This window comes from Molossus molossus, unplaced genomic scaffold (assembly GCF_014108415.1).
Source record: "Molossus molossus isolate mMolMol1 unplaced genomic scaffold, mMolMol1.p scaffold_m16_p_10, whole genome shotgun sequence".
Classification (NCBI taxonomy): Eukaryota; Metazoa; Chordata; class Mammalia; order Chiroptera; family Molossidae; genus Molossus; species Molossus molossus.
Genome location: NW_023425345.1, coordinates 42,955,766 through 42,980,591, shown reverse-complemented (window position 1 = coordinate 42,980,591; position 24,826 = coordinate 42,955,766). Strand labels below are relative to the sequence as shown.

Here is a 24,826-nt window from a genome sequence, read left to right as displayed (position 1 = left end):
AGTGAAAATTCTGCTCCGTATGATGTCCGAAATTTTGTTGCCTACATTTTCTTCTAGAATTTTATGGATTCACGGGTCACATTTAAGTCTTTTATCCATTTTGAGTTTATTTTTGTATATGGTGTAAGTTGATGGTCTAGTTTCATTTTTTTGCATGTAGCTGTCCAATTTTCCCAACACCATTTATTAAAGAGGCTGTCTTTACTCCACTGTATGCTCTTGCCACCTTTGTCAAATATTAATTGAGCGTATTGCCTTGGGTCCATTTCTGGGTTTTCAGTTCTGTTCCACTGGTCTATATGCCTGTTCTTGTGCCAGTACCAGGCTGTTTTGGTTACAGTCGCTTTGTAGTATAACCTGATATCTGGTATTGTGATCCCACCTACTTTGTTCTTCTTTTTCAAGATTGCTGTGGCTATTCGGGGTCTTTTTTGGTTCCATATGAACTTTTGAAGTATTTGTTCTAGTTCTATGAAATATGTCGTTGGTATTTTGATGGGGATTGCATTGAATCTATAGATTGCTTTGGGTAGTATGGACATTTTAATGATGTTAATTCTTCCAATCCATGAACAGGGTATGTGCTTCCACTTTTTTATGTCTTCCTCTATTTCTTTTTTCAATGACCTGTAGTTTTCTGCAAATAGGTCCTTTACTTCTTTGGTTAAGTTTATTCCTAGGTATCGTAATTTTTTTGGCGCGATGGTAAATGGGATTGTTTTTTCAGTTTCTCTTTCTGTGAGTTCATCATTGATGTACATGAATGCCGTCGATTTCTTGACGTTAATTTTGTATCCTGCTACTTTGCCAAATTCATTTATTAAGTCTAATAGATTTTTGATGGAGTCTTTAGGGTTTTCTATGTACAATTTCATGTCATCTGCAAATAATGACAGTTTCACTTCCTCCTTTCCAATTTGGATCCCTTTTATTTTTTCTTCATGTCTGATTACTGTGGCTAAGACTTCCAGTACAATGTTAAATAAGAGTGGCGAAAGTGGACATCCCTGTCTTGTTCCTGTTCTTAATGGAAATGTTTTTAGTTTCTGTCCATTGAGTATGATGTTGGCTGTTGGTCTTTCATATATGTCCTTTATTATGTCAAGATATGATCCCTCTATTCCCAGATTGCTGAGTGTTTGTATCAGAAATGGGTGCTGGATTTTGTCGAATGCTTTTTCAGCATCTATTCATATGATCATGTGGTTTTTATTCTTCATTTTGTTTATGTGGTGTATCATGTTTATTGATTTGCGAATATTGTACCAGCCTTGCATCCCTGGAATGAATCCCACTTGGTCATGGTGAATAATTTTTTTGATGTATTTCTGGATCCGATTTGCTAATATTTTGTTCAGGATTTTGGCGTCTATGTTCATCAGGGATATTGGCCTGTAGTTTTCTTTCTTCGTAGTGTCTTTTTCTGGTTTTGGAATTAGAATTATGCTGGCCTCATAGAACGTGTTTGGAAGTCTTCCTTCTTCTTGAATTTTTTGAAATAGTTTGAGGAGAATGGGTGTTAGTTCTTTTTTGAATGTTCAGTAAAACTCCCCCGTGAAACCATCTGGGCCTGGGCTTTTGTTTGCTGGGAGAGTCTTGATTACATCTTCAATTTCCTTAGTTGTTATTGGTCTGTTCAAGTTTTCTATCTCTTCCGGGAATAGTTTTGGAAGACTGTGTGTTTCTAGAAATTTGTCCATTTTGCTTAGATTGTTGAATTTGTTGCCATATAGTTGTTCATAGTAGTTGTTAACAATCTTTTGTATTTCCGTGGTGTTGGTTGTTACTTATCCTCTTTCGTTTCTGATTTTGTGTATTTGGGTTCTCTCTGTTTCTTGGTGAGTCTAGCTAAGGGTCCATCAATCTTGTTTATCTTTTCGAAAAACCAGCTCTTTGTTTCATTGATCCTTTGAATTGTTTTTTTGGTCTCTATGTCATTTATTTCTGCTCTGATCTTTACTATTTCCTTCCTTCTACTTGCTCTGGGGCTTTCTTTGTGTTTGCTTTCTAATTCTTTAAGTTGTGAGGTTAGACAATCAATTAGAAATTTTTCTTGTTTTTTGAGGTAGGCCTGTAGTGCTATGAACTTCCCTCTCAGAACTGCTTTCGCTGCATCCCATAGATTTTGTGTTGTTGTGTGTTCATTTTCATTGGTTTCCAGGAAGTTTTTAATTTCTTCCTTGATATCCTCGGTGACCCATTCATTGTTTAATAACATGCTATTTAGCCTCCATGTGTTGAAATGTCTTTGCATGTTCTTGTTGCAATTGATTTCTAGTTTCATGCCATTGTGATGTGAGAAGATGCTTGATATGATTTCAATGTTCTTGAACTTGTAGAGATTTAGTTTTGTCCTATCATGTGGTCTATCTTTGAGAATGTCCCATGTGCACTTGAGAAGAATGTGTATTCTGTAGTTTTGGGGTGTAATTCTCTGTAGATATCTATTAAATCCATTTGGTCTAGTGCTTCATTTAGAGTCTCTGTTTCCTTGCTAATTTTTTGCCTAGAGGATCTATCCAGTGCTGTCAAAGGGGTGTTGAAGTCCCCTGCTATGATTGTATTGTTGTCGATTTCTCCTTGGAAGTCCTCCAGAAGATTTTTGATATATTTTGGTGCTCCTATGTTGGGTGCATATATGTTTATCAAGGTTATATCTTCCTGTTGGATAGACCCTTTCAATATTATGTAGTGGCCGTCTTTGTCTCTAGTTATGGTCTTCATTTTGAAATCTATTTTATCAGATATGAGAATTGCTACCCCAGCTTTTTTTTTGCTTTCCATTTGCTTGGAAAATTTTTTTCCATCCCTTCACTTTCAACCTATGTGAGTCTTTTGTTGAGAGATGGGTCTCTTGTAAACAACATATATATGAGTCATGCTTTCTTATCCAATCAGCTACTCTGTGTCTCTTTATGGGAGCATTCAATCCATTTACGTTTAAGGTGATTATTGATATGTACTTATTTATTGCCATTTTTGTTTAGTGTGGTTCTATTTTCTTCCCATTTCTACTGCTAATTACAGCAGTCCTTTTAACATTTCTTGCAGTGCTGGTTTGGTGCTAATGTATTCCCTTAGCCTTTTTTTTGTCTGGGAAGCTCTTTATTTGATCTTCTATTTTGAATGATAGCCTTGCTGGGTAGAGTAGTCTTGGATTCAGATTCTTGTTTTTCATGACTTTGATTACTTCATGCCATTCCCTTCTGGCCTGTAGTGTTTCTTGTGAGAAGTCAGCTGAGAGCCTTATGGGGTTCCCTTTGTAGGTAACCTGTTGCTTATCTCTTGCTGCTTTTAGGATTCTCTCTTTGTCTTTAATTTGTGGCATTTTAATTACTATGTGTCTTGGTGTGGGCCTGTTTGGGTTCTTCTTACTTGGGACTCTCTGTGCTTCTTGAACTTGAATGCCCTCTTCCTTCACCAAATTAGGGAAGTTTTCTGTCACTATTTTTTTGAATATATTCTCTATCCCTTGCTCATTTTCTTCTTCTTCGGGGACTCCTATGATGCGAATATTATTACGTTTCCAGTTGTCCCATAGTTCTCTTAAGCTGCCTTCCTGTTTTTTAATAGTTTTTTCCTTTTGTTTTTCTGATTGGTTGATTTTTTCTACCCTGTCTTCTAATTCACTGATCCGGTCCTCAGCTTCCCCTACTCTGCTTTTTAAACCTTCCAATGTGTTTTTCATTTCGGATATGTCATTTTTTATCTCTTCTTGTTGGTTTTTAATTTCCAATTGGCTTATTTTCATTGTCTCTATGTCCTTACTCATGCTGTTCAGCTTCCTCAAGATCATGGCTCTGAATTCTAGCTCTGTTAACATGCCTAATTGCTCCACATTGATCTCATCTTCGGTGGAGGTCTCTTGCTCTTTCATTTGGCTTCTGTTTCTGTGTTTCACCATTTTGGCTATCACTGTGGGCTTTGAAGCCTGTCAAGTTCTCCCTGTGGGTGTTGGTGTTCTGCTGTTTGTGGCTCCCTCTCCTGTGTTTAGATGAGCGAGGGAGGACCCTCGTTGAACACCACTGTCAAGTCTTACTTTCCTGGTTAAAGTTGCCAGCCCAAGAAACGTACTGTTATCCTCTAGCTTTTTGCCTGGAGGCTAGCAGTCTAGGTTACCTGATGAGTTTTGGGTTGTCAGGTGATTGAAAAACTCCCTCTGGTGCTCAGCCAAGGGGCTTTCAGGAGGGTGGGGCAGATGCTGGTTGTTAGTGAGCCTCAATTAGCACTTCAGTGGCCCACAGGGTGGGGTTGGATCTCCGAGGGAGGGGCTGCTGCCTCTCCTCAGAGCCCTGGGAAGGAGCAATGTGGCCACCGTCCTGAGTGGCTGCACTCAGCCAAAGCTCTGAGCGCCCTCCAGTTCCCGAGTGTCCCCACACAGTTCCAGTCCAGTCTGCCCTCCCTCTGCCGGAGCCCAAGGTGAGTGGCTGTGGCTGTTTCAGCCTCTGTCCCGGCTGCGCTGTGGAGCCGCCTGGGAGTGTGACCCGAGGGCGCTGCTCCCAGCTGAGGCCGCTGCTGACCGTGGGCTCCCAGCCCCGTCTCGCGCCTTCGCAAGCCTACCGGGATGGAGTCAGTGTCCCTCGTTGTATGGTCCTCGCAAGCTGCTTTTCTGTTGGTTTTTCCTGTCGATTTGTCTGTGTTATAGTTGTAATTCCAGTTTGGTTCTGGGAGACGGTCTGTGTAGCTCCGTTCACTCCGCCGCCATTTTTCGGTTCCTCGGTAGGCACAATTTTAAGCGCTTTATTCTATTAACTCATTCAATTTTCCCAACTTCTATGGAAGAGTTACTCTTATTCTTTCAATTATATAGATGAGGAACTGGAGACCCAGAAAGGTTAAGTAAATTGTCGAGATTAAACCAGATGGCACGAGGCAAGGCTGGAATTTAAATCCACTGGTTCCAGAGCCTGCCCTCACCTGCGGTGCTCAGTCATTGTAGTCCGGTGCTTTCAGAACTGGTCTGGGATCTCACTGTCTGCTGCAAATTCTGCTTTTTCCCCTTACCTTCTCATTGTAAGACCTGATATATCTTCCTTTGCAAAATGGGAACAATTCTATGTCCTTTAAAGGGATGTTCTGAGGATTACATAAAATAATCAGTCATGCGAAGTGTCTAATAGAATGTAAGCAGTTCTAACAGTATTGAGTCAGTGCAGGCACTCAGACAGATCTTTTGGGGCTCTTTCCAACTCTAAATCCAGTGAGCCTGTCTTTTTATAGTTCTTCAGTCTTTTCCCTCTGTCATTATCTGTTAACTTTTCAATGTTGTGGTGTTTATTCGTAATAATCAACCTTTATAAGGGCCTGGGGTCATCTCTGCATTTTCTGTCGAGTAAACTCTGTGGACTTTGTGACAAACATGCGGTACCTAAAGACACGGTGCAAGTTCCCAGGCTCCCGTCTGCGGGCCACATGGCTGCGTCTAAGCCTTTGCCTGAAGACAGCACCTGAATTCCTGCCTACAGCCGGACCAAAGCAGAAAAAGAAATCTAAACAATCAGTTACTGTTGTCTGATTTTTAAAAGTTTAATCATAAAAGAACTAAGAAGAGCCCTGGCCAGTTTGGCTCAGCAGTTAGTGTCGGCCCGCAGACCAAACAGTCACAGGTTTGATTCCTGGTCAAGGGCACGTACCTCTGTTGCAGGTTTGATCCTCTGCCCTGGTTGGGGTCCTGCAGGAGGCAGCCAATGATGTGACTCTCTCACATCGATGTTTCTCTCTCCCTAGCTCTCTCTTTCTCCTACTCTATTTAAAAAAAGAAAAAGAAAAATCAATGGAAGAATATCCATGGGTGAGAATTTTAAAAGAGAGAGAGAGAGAGAGAGAACTAAGAGGAATATCAACATTTGTTGCAAATGTTCCCTCTTTCCCAGTTAGATGAAGGCCATTTTAGGGTGGTTTGTACTATTGAATTAATTAGCAGTCAGATGGAAATTTTTAGTTGTTCAGGTGCTGATTTAGTTATAAAGACTATACTTTGTCTACTAACACATGCTTATCATTTCATGAAACTCATAAAATTATAAGGTACTTTTTACCACCACTATGTATTGACAGAGACTAACAACATTTGTGGAAACTACAGAGTATATAGTTCTGAGACTTACTGGTCTGACTTGTGTGCAAGCCTAGTAACTACTTACTAGTAGGTTATGCAACAATACATTGAATGTTCCAGAAGCAAATATGTATTACTTAAATAAATCTTGTCTCTCTGTTCATTTATTTGTTTGCTTTGCTCAAGGATAGAACAGAACAAGTGAAATATATTTAAAATAGTTGAAAATGGAGATGATTGTGGCATCAGGAGGGAGTTTAGTTCACAGAATAAATACCATGACATCTAAAACACTTGTAGAGGTGGGTGTCTCTGACTGCCTACACAAAGAGGGACATAGGAGCCCCGGCAGGTTCGGCTTAGCGATGAGAGCATCGGCCCGCGGACCAGAGAGTCCCGAGTTTGGTTCCCGCTAAGGGCACGTACCTCGGTTGCAGTTTGTCCCCGGCCCTGGTTGGGGTTGTGTGGGTGGCAGCCACTTGATGTGTCTCTCTCACAATGATGTCTCTCTCTCTCTCTCTCCCTTTTATTTCTGCTCTATCTGAAGATGAATGCAAAAATGTCCTCGAGCGAGGATAAAAAAAAAAAAAGAAAAAGGAAAAGAAAAAAAAAGGGATATAAGAGACAGCTATGTGATTTATACTGCCAGTAAATAAACACAAAAATCAGTTATTGAGAAGCACAATTATTGCAGATACAGAGACAGGAGAGAAATGCCTCGTCCTCCAGGTTGTCTAGAATGTAGTAAATATACCTTCATGAGTCCTTGTCCAGAAAACTCATCAACAAATTTCTTAGTGCTTCTACCTTCAAAACAAGCTATTTTTGGCATCATGCAAACCAATTCATTAAAAGTCATTCTAGATGTATCTGTTATGCAACCCATTGATGTTCTGATTTAATCTAGGGATCGATTTATAGTATACAGATGATTACATTTTCTTAATCCTGCTACTTTTTTTGTTTTTTTTCTTTTTATTGAACTATTGGTGAGTATTGATTAGATACTAGTTTTACGTTAGACATTGAAAGTGCCACTGGGAAGTGAGCTAAATATGGCCAGCAAGGTCAAGATTTTCTTTAAGAAATCATTTTGGATTGGCTCAAAATTGTGGACTATATAACTGCAGTTTTAGAAATATGGGGTGAACATCAAGATCGTCTGGAGGGTTTTGAAAAGACAGGCTCATCTCCCAATTCTAGTATTCTGGGGTGGGCGAGGGGAGGGCATCTTTCTTTTGAAAAAGAAAATTTAAAGCCACATAAATGATTCTAGCGATCAAGGAAGTTTGAGACCTACTAACATAGATTATGTTGCATTGATTTTAGATAGAAGAAAATGTAAAGCAGGTATAACCAAATATACCTAAAGCATAAGACTATTTTATGGTTAAGATCATCAGTTTTTGAAAACTATAAATTCCCAACATACTATCCATTGCAAACTATTTCTGAAATATACCCCTAGACAATTGAATAAAGTGATTTAATGTATGGATTTCTTATTAGTAAATCAAAGAAGAGTTATGGTGTGTCTGCAGAAAATGATGATTTTTGAATAATTAATATGTATATTCTTTGACAACTTTTTTATTCTCACCACTGTTTGATTACATTTTCATAGAAGACTAAAAATATTTCTATAATTATATTCAGTCCAGAGAGCATTTTCCTATTTTCAGTCCTCAAAAATTATGAAGCATGCTTGTATGCATTCTAAAATTACCCGAGACCTCTAGCAGCACTTCATTTGTAGGCTTTCAAGTGATAATATGAAAAATGCTACTCAGAGATGGGTATCTCACATACAGCTTGACATATCTGCAGTAGTCACCGGTTATAAAAGTAATCTTTAACTATGTGGTAGAACTTTGTTCAAAGTAGAACTCCAAGCCTGGGTGTGTGTCTGAATCTAGCATTAGTATTTATGACAACAGAAATCTTGAGTAAACGTCTTATGTTTACTTTTCATTGTTCTTTACAGGCATTGCTTCTATGACAGTGCCAGTGTACATCGCGGAGGTCTCGCCACCCAACTTAAGAGGGCGATTAGTCACCATTAATACCCTCTTCATCACAGGAGGGCAGTTCTTTGCAAGTGTTGTTGACGGAGCCTTCAGTTATCTCCCGAAGGATGGATGGAGGTCTGTAAATAGTTCTTACATTTAATTTCCAAATACATTATGATTTTAGGGGATGGGAAGAAGTTGAGAAATGAGAGGAAAAACATAACTGAGTATTTTGAATCATTATAGCTAATTTGTAAGTGGGTGGCATTCAGCAAAATTGAAAGTGGACAGAAGTTGATATTTATTTTAATGATAGACAAGGTAGCTACCATTGAGAGTTGATATTTACAAGGTTTTTTTTTTTTTTAGCATTTAGGAGACATTTCTCACACTGTGTGTAATCTTTTGCAATATTTGTTTAAAAATGAATGCAGCAATAAATATGCATGGAGTTATTGAATTATATCAGTGATTGACAAGCTGTTTGTGAACTGCCAATAAAGCTAATATCCTCTTTGGATTTAGGAGGCTACATCTGATCTGAAGGAAAGGAAACCCAGTCTTTAAAGCTATAGATTTAGCTATACTGTATAAAAGATGTTAATACATATATATTTAGAATACACAAGTTATTTCTTGATTACTGTTTGGTTGATTTTTGAATGAAAAGAGATGAGAAAAGTGTTTTTAAAACTGCTTTAAAGTATTTTCAAACTGAATATTGTAAAAACACACTAATCTTATATTAAAACTTAAAGATAGTATAGGCTCTGAATGTTGATATCATAGTAGTCAAAATAACAAATTCATGTAACTGTTCCAGGGAGATTTTATTAAAAGGCATAGCAGGCTGTACAATATTCTCTAACTTGTTTTCTTGCCATCAGTTATTACAACAAATGTTTATTGAGCATCTACTTAGTATAGGTTCTGGGAATAAAATGTTGAACAAGACAGGCTCTAGTTCTTATTTGCATGGTGATTATAGTGTTGAAGTTAATTCTTTAAAAGAAATAGCCCTGGCTGGTTTGGCTCAGCAGTTGGAGCATTGGCCCGCGGGCCAGAGAATCCTAGGTCCAGTTCTTGCTAAGGGCGCGTACCTCGGTTGCAGTTTGTCCCCAGCCCCTGAGGTCGTGGGGTTGTGTGGGTGGCAACCACTTGATGTGTCTCTCTCACATTAATGTTTCTCTTTCTCTTTCTCCCTCTCTCCCTCCTGCTCTATCTGAGGATAAATGCAAAAATGTCCTCGGGTGAGGATAAGAAATATATTTATTGATGATTTTAGAGAGAAAGAGGAATAGAGAGAAAAACACCGATTTGTTATTTCACTCATTTATGCATTTATTGTTTGTTTCATGTATGTGCCCTGATCAGGGATCGACCCCATTACCTTGGCATATCAGGACAATGCTCTAACCAACCGAGCTATCTGGCCAGGGCTTGAAGTTAATTCTTAACAACTTAAGAAAAAGGATTCAGTGCAGAGTGGATGTAGGGAATTAAACTTGTGTGTATGCAGCACAATAAATCATATGGCTTATGATGAGCCATTAAAGACTTAGACTGAAGTTTTATTAAAAGTCACGTGAGAAAACTCATTGAAGCCAATTAGGGCCTGCATCTGTCAGGATCATTAGGGAGAAGATACAGTTCTTAAGGAGCATTAGCTTTGCCTTCCTGTGTTGCTTAACTACTTTCTACCTTTCTCTGCCAAAGTGAGAAATTACTGGAAAAAGTAAGAAACAGGAAATTTTATCTTTTTTCCTCCAATCTGTAGATGAACAGAAAGAGGGAGATAATAACTGATGAGCATAACCTGATACTTTGAATTTTTCTTGGAAGCTCAGTGGAAGTCATTTAACCTTTCAATCCCACACGTCTTTAAGATCTAAATCATCTATTTACATTTGGTTTAAAATTTGTTAATGTAACTAATATAGAGATGTGCATATACTTTTATTAATAATCTTATTTTAAATGGAAATCTAAGGTGTATAACCCAAGTTTTCGAGTTAAGTATAGCAGCTTAGATATTTTTTTCTCAGTACTGGCTAGGAAAGAGAGAAAGATCATACAGCAGTGAAATAACTTATAAATGTGATGTCCTTGTGTGGAAGTGGCAGTCTTCGGATAGGCATTGTTAGAATACTTTTCAGGGCAGGATGACATGGTGGTAGATGGACATGGATTCACAGACCTTGGGCCAGTTACTTAGCTCCTCTGAGCTTTACTTTGTCATGGTAAAAAATGGGACCAAAAATACTTATCTTGTAAGACTGTTGTGGGATCTAAATTAATTATTACATGTAAAGTACTCAGCCCAGTGCTTAGCACATGGTAAATGCGCAATAAATAATGAATCACATATGATTTACTATTCTGATGAATGAATAAAAGATGAGTGCTACTGTAGGAAACTTGTAAGTGAGGTTGAAGAAAAACACATACTGTGACTTCTGTTTTTTATTGGTAAAGATGGGTTTTTGCAGTTGATAGGGTAGAGACCTAGAGAAGAATAGTTAAATGCTTATAGCTGCTGTAGAAAATATAAAAAGGAAAAGCCTAGAGATGGAAATAGTTTTTTAAATGACCGTGGTGTCCCAGCTGAAGATGGAGCCATATTATTTGCGATAAAGCCAACTAGTATACCTGTGTGAATGTTTTCCACAGTACTGAAGGACCAGGGGTGGAACAACAAGAGAATGGGACAACCAACTTGGGCTGGTATTCAGACCGATGCACTAACGTACTAGATCATTTGAACCTACTTATTGTTGCACGAATACACATGAACTTATGCATACATGCAAACATGGTTCCTTTATTTACAGGTAAATTTTCTGTTGCTCTCTTTTATTATTTAGCATCTTCAGCAGGATGTTTACCTCATTTGACTCCAGGGCTAATAGGAGAGTGGTAACAAGCATATAAAGATTGAATTGGTACCTTAACATCAACTTTAGAATTTTCAGCAATTATATCTAAAACATAACTATTGATCATTTTTACAGAAGCAATCAGATTGAGACATACAGAAGATCAAACTGATTAATCAGACAGGAAAACGTCTTAGATTTTAATGTTGTTGCAAGACTAACTCACCTTTTGTGCCAGATGGGTCAAAGCTTCTATTTTCTTATTGTTTGGATGTCATAAAAAGAAATTGTTTTCTGCCGAACTGGAAGATTAGTTTTATCAGAAAAAATGAATTGCCAATAGAAGATTGAAAAAGTTGGTGTGTTTTAGCATGCCAGTGTTATAATACACGATATGTTGGGAAGGATGTCATCTGGTTTTATGAGGAAAGGGGAATGACACTTTTGAAGATATTATTAAAGATTCAATTTTTAATAATAAATTTATTGGGAATATAATTCACTTACCATTCAGTTCACCTGTTTAAAGTGTATGCAATTCACTGCCTTTTAGTATATATTCATGGAGCTGTGTAGACATCATCATTATCAAATTTAGAACATTTTCATTACCCAAAAAAAGAAAATTTACCTCCTTTGATTATCTCCCAGCTCCTCCCAGCTCCGAATGTTAATCTACTTTTTGTGTCCAAAGATTTGCCCGTTCTGGGTATTTTATTTATCAGTGTATGTGGTCCTTTGTGGTCCTTAGCATTTTGTCAAGATTCATCCACGTTGTAGCATGCGTCAACATTTGATTTGATTTGATTTTTATTGGCAAATAGTGTACATATACCACATTTTGTTTGTTCTTTCATCAGCTGATGGGCATTTGAATTGTTTCCACGTTTTGGCCATTACAGATAATGCTGCTATGAACATTCGTGTTCAACTTGCACGGTAGACATACGTCTTTACTTCTCTTGGGTATAACCTAGGAGTGGAATTGCTAGGTCATACGGTAACTATGTTTAGCCTTTTGAGGAAAGGCCAAACTGTCCTCTAAAGAGGCTACACTGTTTTATATTTTCACTTAGCAGTGTATGTGAATTACAATTTTTCCACATCCTACTAAATACTTATTATCTGCTTTTTTGACTCTAGTCATCTTAGTGGGTATGAAGTGACATCTTGTTATGGCTTTGATTTTCATTTCCCTGATAACTATGATGTTGAGAAAGATTTTTTTTTACCTGATATATATTATTGTGCTTATAAAGATAGCAGAGGTAGTGAAATGTACTCACTACACATCAAGCAAGCAAACATTTTCTTTCTTTTTTTTTTTATTAAGGGGGGAGAGAGAGAAACATCAGTGTGAGAGGGACACGTCGATTGGTTGCCTCCCACATGACCACAACCAGGCCAAGGATCAAACCTGGAACCTGGGTACATGCCTTTGACTGGGAATCGAATCCACAGCCCTTTGGTCCAAGAGCCAGTGCTACAATTGCTGAGCCAAACCAGCCAGGGCAGTTTTTCTCTTTCTTCTACTCACTCTACCTATAATATCTTTCTACCCTTTCCTGATTTACTGGTCCAACTGCTGTTCCTTCTTTAAATCTCGCTCTGTATGTAATGTGAAGCTATCTTTGTTCCTTTATTTTTTCATAAGACTTTGTATATAGCTTCGATTTTATACTTACCATATTATTTTGAACTATTTGCTTGTCTAACTCCTCTGATTTACTTTGATGCTCCTGAACATCATTGACCGTGTACTAATTTTTAAATCTAGGAAAGGGCCTGGAATATAGCAAATATTCAATAAATGTTTACGGATCTGAATTGATTGGGCTCCAGGGAAGGGACTCTTAACCAAAGTAAAAAGATATTGATTATAAAACAAAATGCCAATTCACTAATTTATGCTGAGGAATACATATACTTTATAGATAGTTGAAAAATACTAAATTATTAATCATAAGTGTTTCTTATGAAACATAAAAATCAGAGAAAGAAAATTAGTTCCTGAGCCCATGAATATTTCTGTTTCTCAAAATAAAATACCTTTCTGGGCCCCAGAACACTTTTTGTCCTTCTCTCTTAGATATAGCTGGTTTTCAAATCACTGTTCCTATACTTAGAATTACATAAACCATAATGTGATTTATAAGACTGGTATATCTGTAAAAGGGCTAAATTCTTCTCTTTTATGTTTATTTTTTACTCATTCTTTTCTCAGATTTAAATTTTTAAAAACTAGAATTCTTTTATTTCACCTCACTAGCCTATGCACAACTATTTAAGTGTCTGAGTGTGCTAGATATTTTCATCATTTACATGATGCTTTTTTTGTTGTTGTTGTTGTTATAAAAGTAAAATTTGAGATAATGTGAGTGTTGAATGAGAAGCACAAGGTATTAGCACTAGCAACGTCTATATGAGAGATTTTTCTGGAATATCTTCCAGCTAAGGTAAGACTCTTGCCGAGCTTTGAAGACTTGATGGGATTCTTGTGGACAGAGATAAAAATGGGGGCAGGGTGCAGGATTAGGAGGCTTGAAGGGAGGTGGTGATGTACACGATACATTGGAGCCAGATTCTAGAGGTAAATTTTATCTAAAGACAAAGGAAAGCTATTTTTTTGAGCGAAGCATGTGGTTATATGAGTCAGAGATTGATATGACAGTGATGCTCAGAATTTATTGGAACTCTTGGCTCTTGGATGGATTCAAAGAACCTATTTATGAGACTGCTACCAGAAGATAGGTGTAACATAGTGGTGATACTACTGGAGACGGGTATTAGTATGAAAATTACTGTCATTCAAAATTTTTTTTCAGGCATCTACTATATATTGCTATTGTGCTTGGTATTAGAAATGAAAGATCAATAAGAAATGTACCTGTACTCAAGCACCTCACAGTCTGAAGGAGAGATTTTCTATCAGTATGTTAATTAAACTATCCATAGTGTTAAGTGATGTGAACTCCAGTGAGGTGAATACTTTTGTTTCACAGTGGAAAGATATTTGAGCTAAGTCTTTTATGAATAAAGAGTTTCAGGCACAGTGAAGGAGAGGGACATGCTAGGTGAAATATAATTCTCAAAAGCCCTGTAGTGTGAAGAGCCAGTCGTGTTTGAGCATTAGAGGGGAGTCTAGAACAGCTGGACAGAGGGCCGGGATTGCTACCTGGGAGTTGGAAGGTGATGTGGAAAAGCTAGTTTTCAGTGGGTATGAATAGAACTTTAAATCCATTGCACTCTTTTGAGCAGTACATTGAGTTTGAGTTTGTTTATTGAAAGTGTCAGAAAATAATTTTTTAAATAAACAATATTACTTTGGGATGAAAAAATTAATAAGCCTTCCTCCACTGTAATATTTTTTCAGTTTTAAAAATCTTATCAATAAGATGTTTTAGAATTATATTTAAAAGAAGGTGACATTTATAAACCAATTTATGCTGAGGAAAGTGCTCTTATAATTTAGTGCTAATAGATTAGTCGTGTTTGGTTCTATACAAACACTAGTGGAATATGAAGCAGTCTTTGTCTTAAAACTTTAACTGTGCAGTGGCCATTTTAAGTAAGATGGATTTGGTTAACAACCTGCCTACAAGTACATACCTTAATTCAGAACATATTTATAATTTTGTTACAGAATTAAAACATTAGGACCACTTATCATGAAGGTATCAGTATTGTGGTAGGAATAGGTTTGAGACTTGCTTTCACAGCACATGAATTAATTTAAACTCTAATATCCTCATGTAGCTAATTTTTCAGCAATTGCACAGCAGTAGTGTTAGGATCAAATGCGTTAATGGTTGTGAACATACATACTAGCTCTTAACTGCTACCGGGTATTGTTTGCTGTTTAGAGAGTTTGAGGTTAACTCTCTCTATATCTTTCATCTAAATCTGGCAATAAAAATTGCTCTCTGGATTTTCCAGGTAAAAAATGAATATGGTTTACTGATGAAAGTGGTTTGTTAGAAGAATACCTTACCTTGAATGTAACCATTATAAGCCATGGAGAGAATATAAGAAACTATTTAAGACACTGGTGAGGTCCAGCTCTAAGAGTAGATCGAACGGAAGGGGATTTGATCCTTGAAGTGAATGGTTCTTGGTGAGATCTACATGTATGGCTTTATCCCTGAGGGAAACCCTCAGCCATGAGGCTGGGCAGCTAGAAACTAAGCATAAAACTACAGCTGTATTGATCTGTGGTGTCAGTGGCTAGAGTTTGCGGTGGCCAGAGCAGCTGGAATTTGAGGGGAAACCCAGGGGAAAAAAAAATGATCCATAGAGAGGTAAGCCTCCAAATCTGAATATTAATTCACCAGAAATGTTTTTTACGACTCCTGAACTATGAATATACAGAAGAGATTCCGTGGAGCCTGCAGAAAGTAACAGTTAGAAGATGGTAAAAGATCCTGCCCATAGCAGGAGTGACATTTTTGGACTTTGAAACCTTCCAGGTTAGAGGGGCCAGCAGCTTGAGCTTTCCAGTCGGACCCCAGAAGGCCCACCCTCTGAGCGTAAAGACTTTGTTGCATGACTAAGCATTTTTCCTGAGACCAAGTTAAAACTGAAGAGTCACACTAACCAAATCTAAAACCAAGCCCTTACAAATTTAAGGTACCTGATAGGACAGTATCAACATTACTCAGAAGAAGAGAAGAAAACCAGTCTACATTGTATCGTTCGTAATATACGGGATACACACAAATAATTTATTAGACAATGTAAAGAAACAAAAAATTTGATCCATAAGTGGAAGAAAAATTGTCAATATAGACAGACCTTAAGATGATGCAGATATTGAAATTAGAAAATGACTTGAAAACAGCTACTTTAAATGTGTTCAAAGATCTAATGAAATGATAGTCACATAGAGTAACCAGATGGGACATCTCAGCTGAGAAATGCAAACTGTATTTTTTTAAAAAAGAGAAAATTCTAGTACTGAAAGTGAGATATCTGGAATTAGCATTTAAAAAAAAAATCAGTCGATGGGTTTAATGGCAAATTGAAGATGACAGATGACTGGATCAAGAAACTCAAAGACAGACCTGTAGACGCCACCTAATCTGAAGGAGAAAATAAGATGGAATAGAAATAAAGAGAGTTTCAGTGGCCTAGGGTACAACACCAAGTAGTAGTCTTACATACATCTAATTAATGCCAAGTAGCCTAATATACATGTAATTGAAGTTCAAGAAAGAGAGAGAATGGGGCAAAGAATATATAAGGAACTAAAGGCTGTTGGGCTGTTAGAGTTTAAAATAAAAATGCCAATCATAGTGTTGTGTACAAGAAAAAAGAATATTCAGTTTTGGTGTGTGTGGTGTACAACTGACTTAAGGAGTGGCAAGGTTTTAATATGGCAACCAACTGCCAAGCCTTTAAAGACTTAAGAATAAAATTACATTAAAATGAAAAAAATAAAATAAAATAAAGGCTGAAAATTCCTCATATTGGTGAAATTGTTAATTACTGATTCAAGAAACACAGGGAATCCCAAGTAGGATAAATACAAAGACAAGCATATCGAGGCATATCATAATCAAATGAAAACAAAAGATAGAGAGAAAGTAAGGATCTAGGAGAAAAAAGCACATTACCTGAAGGGGAGCATCTATACAAGTGATGACAGACTTTGCATCAGAAATAGTGTAGGTCAGGAGTCAGTGGAGTGTTATTGTGAGAGAAAAAACTGTCAACCCAATAGAATATAGTTCAAAAATATAGGTAAAAATTTTCAGGTAAAGTAAAATTAAGAGACTTTCTCAGCACCAGACGTCCTGCAGTATGAGAAGTATTAAAGGGAAATGATGCTGGGTGAAAACTCATCTATAATAAGGAAGAAGAGCACCAGCTATCATCAGTAGGAGGCTAAATATCAAGGGCTTTATTTTTCTCAACTTTTTCAAAGGACATATGACTGTCTACATTTAAATGTATTGTGGGATTTATAATGCATGTAGCTATAAAATATATGATCACAATAGCAAAGAAGTTGGACTAGTAAATGGATATTATACAGGTTTGTGAAGAGTTACACATATTTAGGTAGCAGAGATGCATGTTTTTATCCCTAGAGCAAATCGCAGAATATGTTATTAAAAAAAAAAAAAAGTAGAGCTAAGAAGCCATTAAAACAATTCAAATGGAATACTTAAAATATTTGGGTAAGCTGAACAAAGGCAAGAAAGGAAGAACATAAGAATAAATAACAGGTGTGACAAACAGAAAACACAGAGCAAGATGGTAGACTTCAAACCTGATTATAGCAACCAGTGCATTAAATGTAAAAAATTATCTGTGTAGAAAAAGCATGACACTGATCAATATTGTCTAAAAGGGACACGCTGTAAGTATAACACCATAGGTTAAAAGAGTAAAAAAAAAGATACACTGTGTATACAGTCAGTATAAGAAAGCTGGTGTGGCTATATTAATAATCACACCACATAGTACACTTTAAGACAAGTGGTACTCCCAGAAATAAAGAGGGACATTTCATAATGATAAAAGACCCAATTTATCAGAAATAACAATGATAAAAAGTGTGCTTTATAAGGGCATCGACAAAAATTAGCATATGGTGGTTGCACAACAGTGTGAATGTACTTAATGCTACAGATCTGTACAGCAAAAAATGATTAAAATGGTAAATTTTATTTATATTTTAACACAATACCAAGTTGCTAGAACTAAAGGAAGAAATAGACAAATAAGGCTCATATTGGAACATTTTTAACTTTTTCTTAGCAACTGATAGGACAATTAGACAAATAAAAGTAAGGTTACAGAAAAACTGTACAACATTATTAACTGCCTTGTCATAATTGATATTTATGAACTGCATTCAACAGTTATATATATTTTTTCAAGTTCAAATCAGACATTACTTAAAAATGACCATGTCCTGGGTCATGAAATAAATGTTAATGCATTTAAAAATGAAAGTTATCAAAGATGTCCTCTGACTGTAACAGAATTAAATTAGACATCAATAACAATAAGATACCCAGAAAAGCCTCATATACTTTGGAAATTAAAACATCATGTTCTAAACAACTCATGGGTCTAAGGAGAAATCAAAAGGAAAATTAGAAAATAGTGTGAACTGAAATAAAATACAATATATCATAATTTGTGGAATGCAGCTTCAGTGCTTGAAGGAAAATATAGTCCAGCTAAAGTAATTATATTGGAGAGAGGAAAAAATATCTAAGTTTCATGTTTAAAAGCTAAAAAAACGTGAGCATATTAAATGCAAAGAAGACAGATGGAGTTAAATAACAAAGAATAGAATTCAATGTAAAAGAGAGTAGGCAAACAATAGAAAAAATAATGTTGGTGCTTAGAAAAGATGACTATTAATTTTTTTTTAAATTTCTGTTTCAATTATAGTTGATGTGTACAATATTGTGTTAGTTTCAGGTATACACCATAGTTATTAGACATTTATAAACCTTACGAAGTGATCATCTTGATAACCCACCTAGCACCATATATAGTTATTAAAATGTTATTGACTATATTCTCTATGCTATATTTTACATCCTTATGACTGTTTTCATAACTGGCAATTTGTGCTTCTTAATCCCTTAATGACCTTTTTTGGCCATCCCCCTACTCCCTTCCCATCTGGCTATCTTCAGTTAGTGCTTTGTATCGATGAATTTGTTTCTTTTTTGTTTGAATAATTTATTTCTATTGAAGAATAATTGACATATAACATTATATTACTTTCAGATGAACAACGAATATATAATATTTCTATTTTGCAAAATGATCACCACAGTAAATCTGGTTAATAGCCATCACCATACATAGTTAGAAAAAATTTTTTCTTGTGATAATAACTTTTAAGATCTACTCTTTCAGCAACTTCCAGATATGCAACAGAGTAGTATTATCTATAGTCACCATGCTGTACATTACATCCCTGTAACTAGAAGTTTGTACCTTTTGATCCCTTCCCCCATTTCATTCACTCCTCCCCACCCCCGCTGGCAACCATCAATCTGTTCTCTGTATCTAGGAGTTTGTTGTTATTTTTTAATTTTTAGATTTTCACGTATAAGTGGGATCATGTGGTTTTGTATTTATCTGACTTATTTCACTTAGCATAAAGCCCTCAGAGGCCCACCTGTGTTACTACAAATGGCAAGATTTAAGTCTTTTTTATAGCTGAATAATATTCCATTGTATATTTATATACCACATTTTCTTTATACATTCATCCATCGCTGGACACGGGTTGTTTCTGTATCTTGGCATTATGAGTAATGCTGCCAGGAATATGAGGGTGCATATGTCTTTTGGAGGTAGTGTTCTTGTTTTCTTCAGGTAAATAACCAGATGTGAAATTGCTGAAATATATGGTAGTTCTGTTTTTAATTTTTGGAATAACCTTCATACTGTTTTCCATAGTAGCTGCATCAATTTACATTTCCATGAACAGTGTACAAGGGTTTCTTTTTCTCCACATCCTGGCCAACACTTGTTATTTCTAGTCTTTTTGGTAATAGCCATTCTAACAGGTGTGAGGTGATATCTCACTGTGATTTTGATTTGTATTTTCCTGAAAAGTAGTGATATTGAGCATCTGAAAAAAGGTTAATAAAATTGATAAAATGATTATTACTAATTAAACAGATTAAGAAAAAAGATAAAGCATAAATGATCAATATTTAGGAGTCAAAGAGAGTATTTCATTTCTGTGGAATTATGAAGATAATAATGAAGGAATACTTTGAACTACGCTGTGCCCATAAATTCAACTACTTAGGTGGAATGCACATATTGGCATGAAAATCGGAACTCAGGCCAAAAATGTGACAAAGTACAAAATCGCGTGTCTGTATATCCCTATATTTATTAAACAAATGAAATCATTATTAATAGTAACCTACCCACAAAAATAAAAAAAAACTTCAGGCCCAGATGATTTCACTGGTGAATTCTATAAAACATTTATGTATGAAACAACTCCAAGTTTAAATAAAAGCTTTACGAAAATGGTGATGGAAGGAATATTTCCCAACTGGATTTGTGAGGCCAGTAAAACTCTAATATCATGGCCAAAGTTGTTAAAAGACAAAATTCTAGGCAGTGTCTAAGAGTATCCTTAACAAAATATTAGTAAAATTGATCCCAGCAAGATGTTAAAGGATAATAAGTCATGACCAGGTCACTTTTTTAAAAGTCAGGTTTGTTTAGCACCAGGAATTAATCCATACAGGTCACCACGTTGAAATTATTCTAACAAGGAAAACCTATATAATCATCTCAAATAATAGGAAAAAACCTTTCACAGACTAATATTCATTTATGATCGAACCTTTCAGCAAGTTAGAAGAGCCTTTGCTCAGCTCACTAAGGACGTGAGCAGGAAGACCTGAGCCAACGTTACACTTAGTGGTGGAAGCCTGAATGCCTCCTTTAGGATCGGTTGCAAGGCAGAGATGTCCACTATCACCACTTAACATTCATTCAGATGGACAAGTTGGTTCTAAAATTTTTACGGAAAAGTAAAAGACTTAGAATTGCGTAAACCATCTATGGAGCAAAGATGGAGGACTCACTGTCTGATTACATGACTTACTGTAAAGCTAACATAATTCAGACAGTCTGCTAAGTATAGGTAAGTAACTCAGTGAAATAGGAACAACCACATGGACAGATCGTTAAAGTATTATGATTAAAAGAAGATAGACACAAAAGAGTAGAATCCGCATGGTTCCCTAAGAAATTTATCCACATGCAAAATAAACTGGACAGAAATTTGGTCATTGCTTGTCTATGGCAATAAGGGTAAGGGAACATTCTGACATCGTGGAGATGTTCTCTTTCTTGATTGGGATGGTAGTTACAAGGGTGTGTATATTTCTCAGAACTCAGAGAATTGTAAACTTGGATCTCTTCATTTTATTGTGTGCAAATTTTACCTAAAAAGAAAAGGGGAAAAAAAAAAAGTTAATCTGAACCTTGTGTTAGCTCCCTCCATTATATTCCTTTTCTACAGTGCAATGAATGGCTTGTATATTGTTTCTACCATGATACTGTTTCTAATAGCCTCTGTTGCAATAACTTCTCTGCTTGCTTCTACAGTATGCCTAAACCTCAGTCATAGCAATTAAACAATCCTGTTTTGTTTGATAATTGAAGCAAGGGATGTCTATTAATCATTACTATGTCTTCATAATCCCTACCCCACAGCTTTGCATATGGAAGATTGTTAGAGTTGAAAAAAAGAGGGTAGGTGTGGTTGCGTGAGCATTATTTTCACCACTAGTACTGTGAATTTTGTGCAAGTCAAATGCATTTTGCCATATTATTTAAAACTATCTACCTAATATCTGTGCAAAATACATTCATTTTGTCTCAATGGTATCACATCTTATTCTGTCAAAGCAAGTGTACCTGCTGCTTCTGCTATAATCACAACACTCTAAATAACCTTGGCTATACCACCTACCTTATATATTGATATCAAGTTATTTTGAGGGTTTCCCCTCGAACTACGCAGATTGTTAATATTTTCTTATGTTTACATATTCGGCGATGCATTTTTTATAGTCAACACAAAAATTGCTCATTTGTTTCATCGCCTGCTTTTTGCTTAAAGAATTTCAACTGTGACATACTGATTTTTTTTCTTATGTACCTCCAGCCACAATCTCATGTTTGTCATCAGACTGTCATGTGGATTAGTCATCAGTGTTGATGCTTTACATGGTCCTTGATGGCAGAGAAAAAACTAGCTCACCAGCCTGGAGTCTCGATTTGGCAGTGTTTTCTTATTTTAATTTCTTACCTCTTAAAATGGAGTTGTGAATCATGAATTGGTATTGAAAAATATGTTATCAGATGAGTTGTAACTATAGCAGGCAGCTAAATTCAGTGTTATTGTTTTGCATCTAAAGCTTTTGCATTAAGTAGAAACATATTACATAAGTCATAATGGATTTGGTGCCCATCACATAAATATCTTGTAATTGCTGTATAATGGTGACCATATCTTTTCTAAATCCAAGAATAGAGTTCTTTTAGTAAATGCATTGCTCATGATTATTACTTAAGTACAAGAGAAGTATATGAAGAAAACTCAAAATCCATAGGAGCGTTGAACAGTGAAGTCAGGTAGCCCTAGAGGTAGGGCTGAAGGTTTGAAGGGGTTGGATTATGGCTTTTCTAGGGGAAAACGTTTCACTGTCCTAGCATGGTATAATGATAAACAACATTGGAAAGCTCCAGCTTGGGGAATGGTTTTGGATTGACACAGCATAATTCTATCTCCAGTTTACTCGTGATGCTCAATGATTGCCTTAGAGTTTGGCACTTAATATGCATTCAGAAGTTGTTGGCTGGGTCAGCAGCTCAGAAAGAACACAAGAAATTTAGCCTTAGCTTTCCAAGCAAACACAGTAAATCTTCATTAGGTAACTGATTCTAATTGCAGACCCTTTTATTTTCAATGACCTTGTTCTGGGGAAAAAGGTTTAGAGTTTATTTATAGTCATAAGTGAAAGAATGCCAGTTTGAAACAGTAGAGTTTTAAAGCATAAAGCATAGCATCTTAAAATTTATGCTCTTTCTCTAACTTATTTGAGCTATTCAGAATGGGCAAACATGGTTTGTAAATCAATAACAGATATAAACAGACTGCTAGCTAGAAAACAGAGGATGGGAATAAAACTATTAGAATTACAAATACAGTTTTGTTACTTGATTTTTTTCAGTTTCTCATGCCTGTATTGGGTATTAGAGAATATGGCTAAAAACTCTCATTGTTCTCAGAACGACGTTTCAGAGTTTGTCACTGAGCTCATCTTAATGTTTCAGAAACATCAAGGAAAATACAGGGTGGAGATTTGGTTTGCAAATGTATACTTTTGGCAACATGAGGTTGGGAGACAAGTAAGAAAGTGGTTATAGACTGTCCCTTAATGTTCTCACGACCTGTCCCAAGGATACTTGGCTAAATGACGGCAGTGTCCAGACAACCTTTACTGTGTTTTTCAGAGTGAGAGTATCTTTCCTTAGTAGAATTCAGCACCTCAAGAGCCATAAAAACAATTGCATGCAATTTGTTTTAAATATAACATATTGTAATACAGTTCCCTTAGCTATGATAGTTTTTCTGTTATGGCTTGACTTACAATTAAAACCATAAATCATATAGCTCTCCTATTGTAAGGCACTGGCTAACGTCATTTGGGAATTTAAGGACGAAAAAGAACAGGGGAGAAGAGAAATAAACAGGGTGTAGATGCAGGATATAATTCCTTGTGCACAATTCCTTTTGGGAGAGGAGAGACTTGGAGAGGCCTCTGGGAGGCAGAGATTGAAAAACAAAGTATAGAGAAAAACAACTTTAGGTCTTTCATGTTTGGTATAATATAAAATCTTTTTCATTATTGATTTTAGAGAGAGAGGAAAGGAGAGGGAGAGAAAAACATCAACGAGAGAGAACATCCATTGGCCACCTCCTGCACGCCCCTCACTGGGGATCAGGCCCACAACCTGGGCATGTGCCCTGAGCAGAAATTGAACCAGCAACCTCTTGGTGCCTGGGTTATTGCTCAACCACTGAGCCACATCAGCCAGGCTGTTATAGTACAAAATCTTTTTCAAAGATCAAATCTCAAGTCAAATTTTTTTGCTACCAGTCATCTTTTTAACTTCCTACTTCCTTGTTACCTGTATGTTTCCTATATGAAAAGTTTACCTATGTACATTAAAGACAAATAAAATAAAAATTCACTTTGGCACAGTGTTCAAAGCAAGCGACGCATGTTTACAAATGAGGTTCTTTTAACTAACACTTATCTGTTTTCATAGTATCACACGTATCAAGGGAATAATAAGATGTTCCATCACTAGCAGGTCTATATTGGTTAAATCCAGCTTGCAGTGTCCCAGCCCAGTGGATGCGTCTGTGTCGGGAGCTGTGCTTGGTACAATTAGGGTGACCGCTCCCAGCTCGCCCCTTCTCCCCGTTGTTCTCCAGAGCTCTGCTGCGTTGAACAGAGGTCATTGAACAATAAAACTTCTGAAAGGATCCTTGAAAGTCTTTAAACATGAAACTAAGGTAAATTGATACCCCCTTTTATGAATTCTGCAGAGTTAAGTTGACTACTCATTGAACATGTATTATAGCTTGACTTAACAATAAACATTTGTTATAGGAGCCAGGCTGCCCAGATTTTCATCTTAGTTCTAGCCTAGGTCTGTATCTTCTTTGTAGCTTGTTTGTCTTTATGTGGGGATAATAATGGTACCCACCTCATAGGGTTGTTGTAGTTCAGGTATCTTAAGCTTTTTTTAAAATCCTCACCCGAGGATATGTTTTATGGAATTTTAGAGAGAGAAAAAGGGAGGGAGAGAAAAAGAGAGAGAAATATTGATGTGAGAGAAAAACATCAATCAGTTGCCTCTGGTAAATGCCCCACTGAGGATCAAACCTGAAACCTTTTTGATGTATGGGATGATCCTCCAATCAACTGAGCCACCTGGCCAGGGCAAGGCATCTTCAGCTTTTTGAACAGTGCTTGGTATGTAAAACTAATGCTATTGTTAGCTTTACTGTTACTGCTGCTGCTGCTGCTATTAAATGATTACATGTCCATGTGACTTTGTACATTCAAGTAGATGTTTGCATATTTGGAACATTATCATTACCCTTGTGGAACTACTAGAGAATAAGTAACATGGTTATTGTGTTATCAGTTGATTATGTTTTTTTTTTGTTTGTTTATTTATTTTTTTGATTAATTTTTTGTTACAGATGTTTCTCCTTTTCCCCCCCCACTGGTTCCCTCCTCCCCCTCCCTCCCTGCCCCTTCCCCAGATTGTTGTCCATGTCCACTGTTCATGCA

At 36.5% G+C, this 24,826-nt stretch overlaps 1 protein-coding gene across 1 annotated transcript in view; it reads left to right on the top strand.

The window, feature by feature from the left end:
• Window positions 1-24,826, top strand: part of SLC2A13 (solute carrier family 2 member 13) — a 322,426-nt gene that overhangs the window by 50,090 nt on the left and 247,510 nt on the right. Inside the window, exon 2 of the mRNA XM_036252063.1 lies at window positions 8,043-8,202. Coding sequence (XP_036107956.1) covers window positions 8,043-8,202 — 160 coding nt within the window. The remainder of the gene's footprint in view (window positions 1-8,042; window positions 8,203-24,826) is intronic.